The following is a 12,896-nucleotide window of genomic DNA, read 5'->3' on the forward strand; positions in this document are numbered from 1 at the left end:
AATTTGGAAGGCCATGAATTAAGAAGAGGATGGCATACGTACCTTTGGTACAATAAGGCCAAGGTAGAAAAGAATTTTACAAATCACTTCGTTAGGGCAGCCCTACTTAAGGTGTGGCTTAAATACAAAGAAAGATTCTACAACAAAACACCACTCTGGATCTCACCAGGGGAGGCCCACCATAAAAGAGAATTAGCCAAAGAAAACTGGTTCACTTACAAACAATTGCTTCACAGAAAAGATAATATGTGCAACTTAAAATCATTAGATGAATTGAGGAAGATAGAGAGTAGCCTAACGTGGTACCAACACAGACAGGTAGGGGAGAGTTACGCAAAAGATAAAAAATTTGACTTTATGGGTCGGGAAACCGTGTGGGACATAATAATGTCTAGAGAAAACAAAACCATCAAGATTTTATATCAAAAACTACTCGAGTGGAATACAGAATCCGAAGGGGTAAAAGACACTATGACTAGATGGGCACAGGATGTGGGATACCCAATTCAATTTGAAGATTGGGAGAAATTGTGGAAAACTAAACTGAAATATTCTAGTTCACTCAAATTAAGGGAGAATTGGTACAAAATGTTTTTCCGATGGTACCTAACCCCCCAGAAATTATCTAAATTTTACAAAAACCAGAAAAAAGAATGTTGGAAATGCAATAATAAAACAGGGACTTTTTTACATGTATGGTGGGAATGTAAAGAGGTCAAAGGTTTCTGGAAAATGATACATAATTATGCAAAAGGAATCTTAGATAAGAATTTCGATTTTAAACCTGAATATTATTTGTTAAATATTACCGACTTTCACTTAGAAAGAAATGAAGATATATTATTCTTTCACATAACAGCAGCTGCTCGAGCTTTAATAGCTCAAAGATGGGGTTCAAAAGATATCCCATCGGAAGACGCATGGATCACCAATTAAGGGAATACATGGACACGGATACTATGACCATTTTACTGCAAGATTATACCAAAAAACAAAGGACGGACTGGTCACCAGTAAAAAAAAATTTACAAGGGAAACATCAGATTAATTTTGAATAGTTAGTCAGAGCAAAGATAGACATGCGTCAGACTGAGAATGTGCGGGGATATGAGCAAGGAAAATTTATAGCATAATGTAAATGAATTACTGCCCCTGTGGAATCGACCGGAAGTTATTGGTGTGCTTTTTGTTTTTTGGCTCCCCCCCCTTTTTTTTTCTTTTTTTGATGTCTGCTGGCTGTGTGTAATAATTGTTTTTATTTTTATTTTATTTTTTCTTCTTTTCCCCTTCTTTCTCCTTTCCCCTCCTCACAATTTTTGTAATGTAATTCCCTAAATTTCTGGAAAATCAATAAAAAACTATTCAACAAAAAAAAAAAAATAGGTACCACTCTGGTGGGAAGGTAACGGCGCTCCATGCAGTCATGCCGGCCACATGACCTTGGAAGTGTCTACGGACAACACCGGCTCTTCGACTTAGAAATGGAGATGAGCACCAACCCCCAGAGTCGGTCACGACTGGAATTAACGTCAGGGGAAACCTTTACCTTTTAAGTCACATTCAGCCCCCCAGGTACATAAAAATGAACATTATGGTGTAGTGTAAAAATGAAATTGAGCAATATGTGGTAGGATGAGGTCTCTGGCCATGACACGGCTCATACTGGTCTGCTGTTGTGACATCAGCTGGGTGAATGAGTGGGGGAAGGAGGAAGGCAGAGTCATGGCCAACAGCTCTCAGCAGCCGGATACTGCTGTGACACAGATTGTGGAGTGGGAAGGGGACGACCCGCCCATGTTTTTGGCTGTCCAGGCCTGGGAAGCATGGGGTGGCAGTGGGGGAACTTGCAACTGATTTCAGAATCAGCCCAACTTTTCTCACAGGACCTACAGAGGGAATAGTCCAAATTTTGTGGTAGAATTCAGATTTCCTCCCGACTTTGACTAACACAGGGGAAGGCTGTAGTAGCCTTACCCCAGGTTGCCTCAGATCCTCCCTGTGCAGTTTTTGGCTGTCACAGGGTTGATCTGCCTTTGCACTGATCTAGGTGGTAAGTGTAGATGGGTGCTCAGTCTCCTCTTTACCTTTACCTGTTTTGCAGACAGCGCAAAACAGGTGAGGCAGTAAGAGAAATGTATCACAGAATAGGTAAAGAGACAGTACAGCAATATTTGATTACTCTAAATGAATTTAAGTCCAAGTCCAGACTAATTACATCCAAGGCCTACAAAAAGAACTGGCAGAAATAATTTCAGAACCATTGGCAGTCATCTTTGAAAATTCCCATAGAAGAGGAAGAGTGCCAGAAGACTGGAGAGCAAATGGTGTACCAATTTTCAAAAATTTGCACACTAGGTGGATTGGGCAGGGCATTGTTTGGCCAATGTGTGAATTCATTCATAGGGTTCAGTCTCTATGAAAGCCGAAGTCTTATAATGGAACTGCAGCCAACAAAGATACGACTTTTTCTTCTCAGTGCTTTTGTTGTCTCTATTTCTCCCTGCTCTCCCGCCCTCCCCCCCCCAATTTTACATGCTCCTTACTATTAGAGCTTACAAAGCTCTGTCCAGATTTCAAAGCTGACCTTTATATTCTCCTCTCCATAGTTGTAGAGAATAGCCCGAACTTCCACCTGCTCATTCCTGACTACTGAGTAAGGCAGCCTTAGGTCAATGAAGAATTTCTTCATGACGATTATTTCATAAGGATCAGCCACACAGATGCCTGTAAGGAAAATCGAGGGATCAAAAGCATTCATACATGAGATCTCTGTCTTCTAAGCATTTCTTAGGGTTTGCAAGGTATGCTTATTGCAACCTAGCATAATAGTTCACTCTTGGGACCATCTAGGATGCTTTACCTTTTGTTTCTGAGATGCTCACAGCCAACACCTCCCAGGTTGTGATGGAATCCTTCAGGTAAAAAGACACTGTCTTGGATGAGATCCTAAATACAAGAAGAAAGTGTCATGTCATATTTGAAGGCAGCAGTTACAGTATGCAAAGTAAGTTGGAAGTAGATGTGTTCATTATATGGGCAACTTCTCCATGTGCTTATATGAAGACTTTCTTTTTATCCCTGCCAGTGGCCACCAGTGAAATGGAGTGGCAATGGGAAACATACAACACACCAGGACATAGGTAATAGAGGTGTGCAAATTTGGGGGGGGGGGGGCAATTAGTAAGTCATATATATTTGTATACATTCATACTAACCAATTGTACTTATGATTTGAAATTGAGGCCCTTCAAATTAAAACAAAACAAAACTGTCCCCTCAAAATTCTGAGAAAACATTTGCTAATATTTCATTGATTTTTTTCAATGTAGACTACGTGGGATAAAAGGGAAAGACAAGAGAGCTGCATCACATGCTCTTTCCCAGCCGATTACAGTTGGACTTCAAGTTCCAGGAATCCATGTCCCAGCTCGGAAAGGCAGATGCATCTGTGTTTTTTCCCTGCAAGCACCTCCTCTCAGTAGGGGAGAGAGAATTTTTTTTAAATTCCAAAAAATTCAGTACATGAATAAAACATTCTGAAACTTGGAGGAATTGTGCCATAAATATATTACCACATTGTCCAGAAATTCAAGGTGATCCCTCCTGTAGTTTTGTTTTTTAAAAAATATTTTTTTATTTTTTTTATTTCCATAAAATTAGTGCATGAGCAAAACATTCTGAAACTTGATAGACTAATGGTCATAAATGTGTCCTACAAGTGTCCCAAATGTCATCCCGATAACCATAAACATGACAGAGAAATGAGCCTCTAAATTTCCCCCTAAATTGACCCCCAAAGACATCTAATCCAACTCATTTCAAAAAACTGTAATTGAAAAAAAAAGTAAATTAAAATTAAAAATCCTATACATGTGGATTTCATCCTGAAAGCTGTAAAAAATTGAAATGAAGGAAACATATTCAGGGGTAACTGTTGGCCACATACCAAATTACAACACCCCAAACCCACAAAATAGCAGTATATTTATTGAGCAAATCAAAAATTCATGAAATACATCATGCAAGCTTTCAAAGCACTACTGGCTTCTTCATCAGGCAAACATTTCAGAAATTTTATTGTCTGGATTTTACAACATTCAGGCTAAATCAACATGAGGCTTATTTCCCAGCTTCAGTGCATCATGTCCTGCTCTGGTTTGACCCCATTAAAGCCGTACTCACCTATCTCAGTTCTTGTAATTTCTTATTCTATTCATTTCACAATCTTTCTTATTTTATTCATGATCCCATTTTCCCCCTTTTAATTTAAATTGCTCTTACTATATTTCAAAATTTGTTTCTATATATCTTCTTGCCCCCCTTTGGCTTCAATATTCTTATTTCATCAGTATATCCCTTTACATAAAAAGTATTTATTTTTAGTTATTTAGTTTTTTCATAAAAAGAAAGGTGAAAGCAAAATACTAGGAGAAGATAATACAATTTTACTTTCCACCAGCAAAGATAATAAATTATTAACTTGTTGAAACTAGCTTAGCTCTTATCTCTGCCAGGGATATGAACTGTTTTATTTCCCTCTCTTGACCCTTTTATTTATTGTTGATTCACAATCTTTATGGTTCTTTATTTTAGCTCTGGAGTTGTGAAGAAGTGACATTTTTTATTAATTGTTTTTTAACTCATGGTTCAGTCTTCCTCTCCTCCAACAGTTAAAATGAGAGCAGTTTAATGTTTGAAATCCATAAAAAGGAAAGATTTCCTGTTATTCTAAATCCAACTATAAACCTTATAGTTGGGTTAAAAATTAGTTTGAGAAGTAGACAAAAATGCTTTAAATTGAGGAGGATCCCAATCGTCACTTTTCTTTTGATTTATTATTTATTAAACCCCTGAGGTGACACTTGTGCATTCCTCCTCTCTCTACACAATGGCCAATTTATCCACAGATCATATCAAAACCCATAATTTGGGCTCCAAAATATGCTCTAGATTTATATATAAGGATAACTTATATAAGAGTATATATGGTATATACCTATCCAGGTCTCCAGTTTCTAGGACCCTGATACTATCCCAATACCAATTTAGGACATAGGGCACACATTGGAAAACCATTTCCTGGCACCAGTAGAGTAAAAAAAAGGTTTAAAAAAATCTCAAATGTCTATGGGCCCTTCTATATTAACCATATCATGCAATTTAAATAAGACTTGAGGCTGAGGTGGCCACAAAACTCACACCAACAATGTATGCTGCAGTGCATATAGACAAGGGTATATAACACATTTTTAAACTCTGAAGAATGTTTGAGTTCAGCCAAAGGCTTCACTGCAGCAGATGCCAGTGTATCTCAGGCCCTTTCTACACAGCCCAATATCCCAGGATGTGATCCCAGATTATTTGGTTTAAGCTGAATTATATGAGTTTCCACTGCCAGATAATCTGGGATAAGAAGATAATCTGAGAGCAGATCCTGGGATATAGAGGCAGTGTTGAAGGGGCCTCAAATCCAGGGTGAAATTGGTTCCATAAAATGTGGAGCGCATTGTAGACACCTGTTGAAACGCAGTAAACAATCCAAAAAGGGGGCTGCCAAAAACACCCCTAGGGCATGACTGGTTGGCAGGGGCAAATCAATCTCCTTGGAAGTGTAATCAATTACCTCCTCTCCCACCTGTCACTTTCCCTTTTTAAAAACTGATATGCCCACTAGCTGTGCCCGGCCATGCGTTGCTGTGGCGAAGTATGGTGGTATGGGAAATAAAGTATTGAGGAATTGGTGGTAGTTAAGGTAAAGGGTAAGGGTTTTCCCCTGACATTAAGTCCATTATAAATGGGTTATATAGCTGTGTGGAAGGGCCTTGAGTCTACACTGCCATATAATCCAGTTAAAATCAGATAATCTGTATCTTATAGGCAGTGTAGAAGAGGCCTAAGTGAGGTCTAACTCTGCCTGTCCCCTGGGCTGAGTGGGTTGCTAGGAGACCAAGTGGGCGGAGCTTAACCTTCTAACTGGCAGCAATTGGATAAAAACAATTATTCCTCTCCCTCTAATTAGGACTTTATTTTTCTTTTCTTTTTGTTGTATGAACGTAGAGGCATGGATGAGGGGTTGTGCTGCTAAGTTTAGTGTTTCTGGGATGTATAGTTTTGTTGTTTTGTCCTAGGCCGAAATTTCATTACCCTTTTATATATATAGATGGTGCATTTCTGTGGGAAATTTGAAGGAGGGCAGCAAAGCAGTTTGAGGCCAGGTTCCATGGTTAATACAATCATCTTCCTGGCTCCAAACCAATTCTGAAAATGGCAATTCAATCATCCTGCAATGAAACTGGTCTCTCCCAACCCAGTTCCAAATGGGATTAGGTTTAATGTAGAAGTGCCCTAAAATAAGTGCTTTCACTTCAAAATCAGAGGAACATCATGTGTTCCAACAGGTCCTCAATGAAGGAAAAGGTGAATTATTTTGTAATTGTGGATTCAGCCTGTTTCCCAATGCCCACATATGGCAGAGGAGTAGTCTCTGTCTACAACATGAACATCCTTCCAGACCATCTTAAATGACAACATCCTGATAAAATGTAGGTCTTTGATTCTAACATCCTTTTCCCCCTACTGTATGATTTTTGACATCTTTGCCTGACGAAGAATCCAGTGGAGCTTTGAAAACTTGCTTGGGTTCCATTTAGATTCTATCTGTTAGCCTTTTTCTTTGATGGTCTAGTATTGGAGAAATGTGTGGCAACTGTCTCAGTGGCCTATAGTCAAAACTGATTTTGTGTCCCTGGGTGAATTTGCCTCCAGGCTGAAAAGTAGGCTGCTAAAGAGAGAAGGATGTAGAACAGCTATACCCTTTATTGTTAGGAGGTTCTGTCAGTACTTTTGTTTCCCATAACCAGCTCTCTGGAAATTCAGTCCTGGAGACAATATCATCCTCATCCATGATAAATTCCTCATTGTCACCTAGGAAAACATGACACAGATATGGTTGTGATTATCCTGATATTGGGATTTCCCCTTTAGTGGGGTGATATGTAATCAAACATTGGTTTTTGGAGACTTTCTTGTGCAAAGAATAAAGTTGATCTTTGTACCATGCTTTGGTAACCACTGTTTATGATCTTTGTGGTGTCCATATTATCTGTCATCACAGGTTTGATATAAAGAGACTGTAACAGAAGAATTGAGGTGAGTCATGCATTAATTCACTGATGAATGTGGCCAATAAACAGACTTTGCCACAAAAAGAAGACAACACAATTGTTTCACCTTTTCACAAGGGCAGATCCATCTTTAGACAATCCTTAGACAATGCTAACGGACAATAGAGCAATCATTTCTCATTTTAACCTTCTCAGAATGTCTACAAACTTATTCTTCTGCATGTTTACCGTGTTTCCCCGAAAATAAGACAGTGTCTTATATTAATTTTTGCTCCCAAAGATGTGCTAGGTCTTATTTTCGGGGGATGTCTTATTTTTCCATGAAGAAGAATTTACATTTATTGTTGAACAAAAAAAATGAACATTTATTATATACTGTACAGTAGTTCTTATCACAAACCAGCATAACCAGACAAACTGAATCCTATCAAGAATTTCTTGTTACTACCATTATTTCCATGTACAACTGGTACGTACATTTACCGATCCTGCATGCTCTGGTGTTCTGTTTGGCGGGCATGCTTCCAAACAAAAACTTTGCTAGGTCTTACTTTCAGGGGAGGCCTTATATTTAGCAATTCAGCAAAACTTCTACTAGGTCTTATTTTTCGAGGATGTCTTATTTTCGGGGAAACAGGGTATATAAGACCTCAACCAAGATCCTGTTCACATGAAATCTTCCGCTCTATCTCCATTAGTTGATTCCATATATACATTATGGAAAACAATCATTTTTATTCATTTTCAAAAAGAGATCATCATTTTCAATTCATATTGTATATGCACACATGATATCAGCTTGCAGAGAATTTTGCAAAGAATAAATGAAATTCTACTTGCTTCTTGCCAGTTGCAGTTCTTTCTCTCGTTGATTCTGATCTCGTATGTTTTTGATAAAATTGCAGCATTCAAGGAAAACAGTCTTGCACTCCTTTTGATCATCTATGTATTCAGCACGCTTTTCACAGCTGTATCCCATGGGGTTTTCAAACATGCCATCTTCACAGCACTTTTTTAGCTTCTTGTCAGGATACTGAGCCGCTGAAATATGTAATTTTGATGAAATGTCAGAAAATGTTCCTTTAAACTATTTTTACTAACATACTAAACAGGAGAGAAAATACAGCAGAAATACAGATCAGTTCCATCTACTCAGGACTCACTTATCCTTTTTTCAATTTACATCCCTTATTGATACCCATGTTATCCATTTGATAATCAGTCATTTGATCCATTGGGGAATACCACATATAGCAGTTTAGTACTCCATTGGCATTCCCATCAAACATGCTAATTTCCTTCCCCCTCCATTTCCAATGAGCTAATATTCTTAGCTTTCTCTAGAATTATAGAATCATAGAATGATCGAGTTGGAAGAGACCTCATGGACCATCCAGTCCAACCCTCTGCCAAGAAGCAGGAAAATGACATTAAAAGCACTCCCTCTAGGCATGGAAGTCACAGAACATGTGTTCCTGTCCAGCTATTTAGTCAGTAGGAATTAAAATTGTTCTTATAAACTTCCAAATCAATATATGCGTTCTGTAGAGCTAGAAATTCCAAAAGTAAATATCGTATATACTCGAGTATAAGCCAACCCGAATATAAGCCAATGCACCTAATTTTACCACAAAAAACTGGGAAAACGTTGACTCCAGTATAAGTCGAGAGTGGTAAATTTCAGAAATAAAAATCGATACCAATAAAATTACACTAACTAAGGCATCAGAAAGTGAAATGTTTTTGAATATTTACATAAAACTGTAATTTAAGATAAGGCTTTCCAACTTTGATTAAATCATCATTCTCATCTTCTTCAATGTAAATGTGCTTATGTATCCTTTTAATAATAATAGAGTAAAATAATAAATGTAATAACACTAACAAATACAGTCAAATAATAAATGCAATAATAAATAGAGTAAAATAATAAATGTAATAACAATAATAATATCAGAGTGAAATAATAAATGTATTAATAGTAATAAAAATAGAATAAAATAATAAATGTAATAATACCAATAATAATAAATGTACCATATATACTCAAGTATAAGCCAACATGAATATAAGCTAACCAGGACCCTCACCCAAGTATAAGCCGAGGGAGGGCTTTTTCAGTCCTAAAACAGGGCTGAAAAACTAGGCTTATACTCAAGTATATACAGTACACTTCTTCTGTTACCCTTTTGTTTTCAAATTCTCAGGCACTGAGCCACCTGGCACCTTAGAGACCAGCCCTGCATATTTGCTGGGTTTGGGACACAAGCAAAAATAAAGCCATAAAAAGAAAAAATGAATAAAAAACCTACTATATTTTCCCTGAAATTACCCTTCTCAAGTGGCAGCTGTTCTGTTCACAGCAAAAGGAATGGCTTAATTGCCATTTTAAGGAAGATTTTACCTTGAGATTCACAAATGGTTGCTGTATAATTAACTCCAATCTGCATAAACTTCTACAGTTGGAGACATGGGTAGTCTAAATTTATTATCTGAAGCCAAATGAAATGCAACTAGATATAGCCATTGCTAGCTCCCCCACAGAGTTGACAGCTCTCTAAGAAAGACTTTAAAGAAGCACCAAAGCAAATACATTTTGTGTGGTGGATGTATTGGAACAGCTAATAATATATATTGACCAGGTCCTCGGTTTTGGTTAGGATCAGGTCCACTCCATTGACCAATTCGTCAGTGTTGGTTAGGATCAGATCTTCTACCTTCTGTACAATAAAATTGTCTGCAAGGCAAGTGATGAATTTGTTGGACTTGGTACTCTTGGAAAAGTTTGTTTTCCAACAAATATTGTTGAAATCCCCCATCACTGCTATATCTCTGCATTTTGGCCATCTGGTAAAGGAAGTCTGCAGTTCTTCAATTTGGCTTGGAGGTTTGTAGTAGATCCCGCAACTACATCTTTTTCAGTCTTTGTTCCCTTAATTTTTATCCAGATGCTCTCAACCTGGTTTCCAGGACTGAAGTCTTGCATATCTTCACAGGTGTAAATATTTTGACATATAATGCTACCCCACCCACTCTCCTGTTTGGTCTGTTTCTTTGAAGTAGGTTATACTCCTCCATTGCTACATTCCAGTTATAGGACTCATCCCACCAGATTTCAGTTATACCTATTACATCGTAACTGTTTTGTTGTGTTAGAGTTACAGTTCATTTTGTTTATTTCCCATGCTCTGGGCATTAGTAGACATTATGAAGACATCTAAGCCTGTGGGACATTCCTCTTGTTGTTCAACCTTCTCTTTAGCCTTTTGGCTGTTCACTCCGGGTCTTGATAAAACTACTGTTCCCAAGGATACTGTCATTGTCCCCAGGAATTGTATGTCAGCACAGTCACTGGCCGTGCCTCCTGAGGGATTATTGGGAGTTGGAGTCTGACAAAAGAAATTGTCCAAGCTGTGTTACTGGATCACAGAAGCTGGAAATTATAGGAAATGTGTCAGGCTGCTTGTCCATTTAAGCCTGGCATTGTTCCCTGTGTCTGGCAATTTCTTCCCAAGGTGTTAGACACAGGTCTTTTCCAGTTTTGCAACTTGTGAATCTGCTAAGAAATAGACCTAGGCCACCTGTCTATGTCACCCACCTGATCAGCACAGCGACCTGACATCCTTAGGAGATCCCCAGGAATTTCACTGAGAAATGTCCTCATATGCTGAGTCAAACAGCTGGCCCATCTAATCCAGTATCACACCTACAGTGTTTGGCAGTATCTCTCCAAAGAAAATTCCTCCTATAGCCTTGTGACTTGAATATTCTTCTACCCTATTGCATATTTTGCAGCATTATACATGCAAGCCAAAACACCCTGGTTCCCTGGGGTTTTTGTCACTTGTCACATACCTTTGCCTGTTTTAGACTCCAGAAACGTTAAGGAGCGACGGCGTCTCTTTTTTGCAACTTGGAGGCACTTCAGATCTGAATGAGTGGGAGAATAAAAGGAATATATTATTGACCTGACATGAAATAAAAAGACAGTGTTAAATTCTATTATCGCATGCATGTTTCACCTGTTCCTATGCAGATTTATTGAGATGTGAACACGGTTCAGGAATGCAACTTTAAGCCTTTCCAAGATACATGTCTGTCACTCTCTTGATGGCAGCAAACACAATCCAAAAGAAATTACACTGGGAACTAGTTGGGGCAGGGTTGGGGTAACCAGTGTGAAGCCCTATTTAATACAAGATTTCTCTGATCCAAATAATCAAAACTTTTTTGGGGGGTGTGCATCTATACTTTGGGATTCATTCAATTTGACAGTGTTTTAACAGTCAGAGCTCAATGCTATGGAATCATGGGAGTTGTAGCTTCAAACCATAAGATGCCAACATTGAATATTACAGACCATCTAGACATGGCTTAAATGTGAAATGTGTTTTCCCAAAATAATTTATTTGCCATATCACACATTCAGAACATAGAAACAACAGGTTAGTTTGTGGGGCAACTAATATTTTAAATACTGTTTTAAATCAGGAGTGAGAGGGTTATGTAGACCTCCAAGAATATTTTGGTGCCCCTCAAAACCTCTAAAATTCACAAACCAAACTTTTTCTGGACAAAAAGAGAGATAGAGAGAGAAAGAGAGAAAGAGAGAAAGAGAAAGGATGAATTGCTGTTCCTGGAAGCCTCCAAGTACAATCAGCTTGAAAAGTTTCAATGTTTCCAAGTATTGGCTGAATTTTTTAAAATAAGGATTTTTTGAGAACCGGAAGCAGATTTCTAACCACTAGGAATTTTCTTTTTCAGTAGTCTGGCAAAAAAGTGGCCCTCCAAGGCTGCCATCCATTTAAACAAATGAATACATTAAATTATCCTAGAATCATAGAGTTACAAGGGGCCTCATGGGCCATCAAGTGGAATCCCTGCTCAATATAGATCTCCAGCTAAAACATCCTCAGCAGAGCTGTACAGATGTTTTTTTTAAGATGTCAAGAGAATGATACCCTACTACTTCTCTGGGCAATTGATTCCTTTGCTTAACTGCTTCTCTTGTCAATAATTTCCTTCTAACGTTCAGTTGACATCTACTCTCCTTTATACGATCTGAAGAGAAACCAGAGTATAGGTTTCTTTTCAGATCGTATAAAGGAGAGTTGCTTTCAGTTGAACTTTAGAAGGAAATTATTGACAAGAGAAGCAGTTCAGCAAAGGAACCAATTGCCCAGAGAAGTAGTAGGGTATCCTTCTCTTGACGTCTTCAAAAAAAAATCTACTCTCTTGTACCTTAAAACCATTTGAAGTGATTCTATCCTTTGCAGTAATAGAGTACAGGCCTGCCACCTCCTGTTTCAAAGAGTGTTGTGGTAATCTCTGAACGGTTAGACTCAATTTAACCCTCTCTGGGGAGATTCCACCAAAAATCAGCAGAGTAGCAAAAGCAAAGCTTTCAAATGCAACAGTTACTTACACTGGCGAGCAAGAGAAGCCTTTTAGGATTGCAATGTACTGTAGAGTCTCAATAAAAGTTCAAAAAGTATTTATTCAGGTAAAAAGAACTCCATTGTAGATAGAAAGGCTTGGGAGCTGTCTAGATTAATATAGACTGGTTTCTAAGGAAAAATAAGAAAGGAAAAATAACAAACATCTACATAGTTACATCTTGCCAGGAGAGATGGCAGGATGCTTCTTGTTAGCTAGAAGAACAAAGGGAGAAGAGAGAACCAAAATGGTTCCAAGCGCATGGTCCAGTTTATTGGGGCCATAAAAGACATTCTGACCAATGGGAAGTTAGTGTCCCTAAAGATTCACATTTCT

At 38.1% G+C, this 12,896-nt stretch overlaps 1 protein-coding gene across 1 annotated transcript in view; it reads right to left on the reverse strand.

The window, feature by feature from the left end:
• Window positions 1–12,896, reverse strand: part of LOC100566988 (A.superbus venom factor 1) — an 86,209-nt gene that overhangs the window by 42,986 nt on the left and 30,327 nt on the right. Inside the window, exons 16-20 of the mRNA XM_008103737.3 lie at window positions 10,980–11,054; window positions 7,965–8,165; window positions 6,813–6,924; window positions 2,861–2,946; window positions 2,585–2,724 (exon numbers count right to left, since the gene is read on the reverse strand). Coding sequence (XP_008101944.1) covers window positions 2,585–2,724; window positions 2,861–2,946; window positions 6,813–6,924; window positions 7,965–8,165; window positions 10,980–11,054 — 614 coding nt within the window. The remainder of the gene's footprint in view (window positions 1–2,584; window positions 2,725–2,860; window positions 2,947–6,812; window positions 6,925–7,964; window positions 8,166–10,979; window positions 11,055–12,896) is intronic.

The sequence above is a fragment of the Anolis carolinensis genome, chromosome 2, assembly GCF_035594765.1.
Source record: "Anolis carolinensis isolate JA03-04 chromosome 2, rAnoCar3.1.pri, whole genome shotgun sequence".
In the NCBI taxonomy this organism is placed as follows: Eukaryota; Metazoa; Chordata; class Lepidosauria; order Squamata; family Dactyloidae; genus Anolis; species Anolis carolinensis.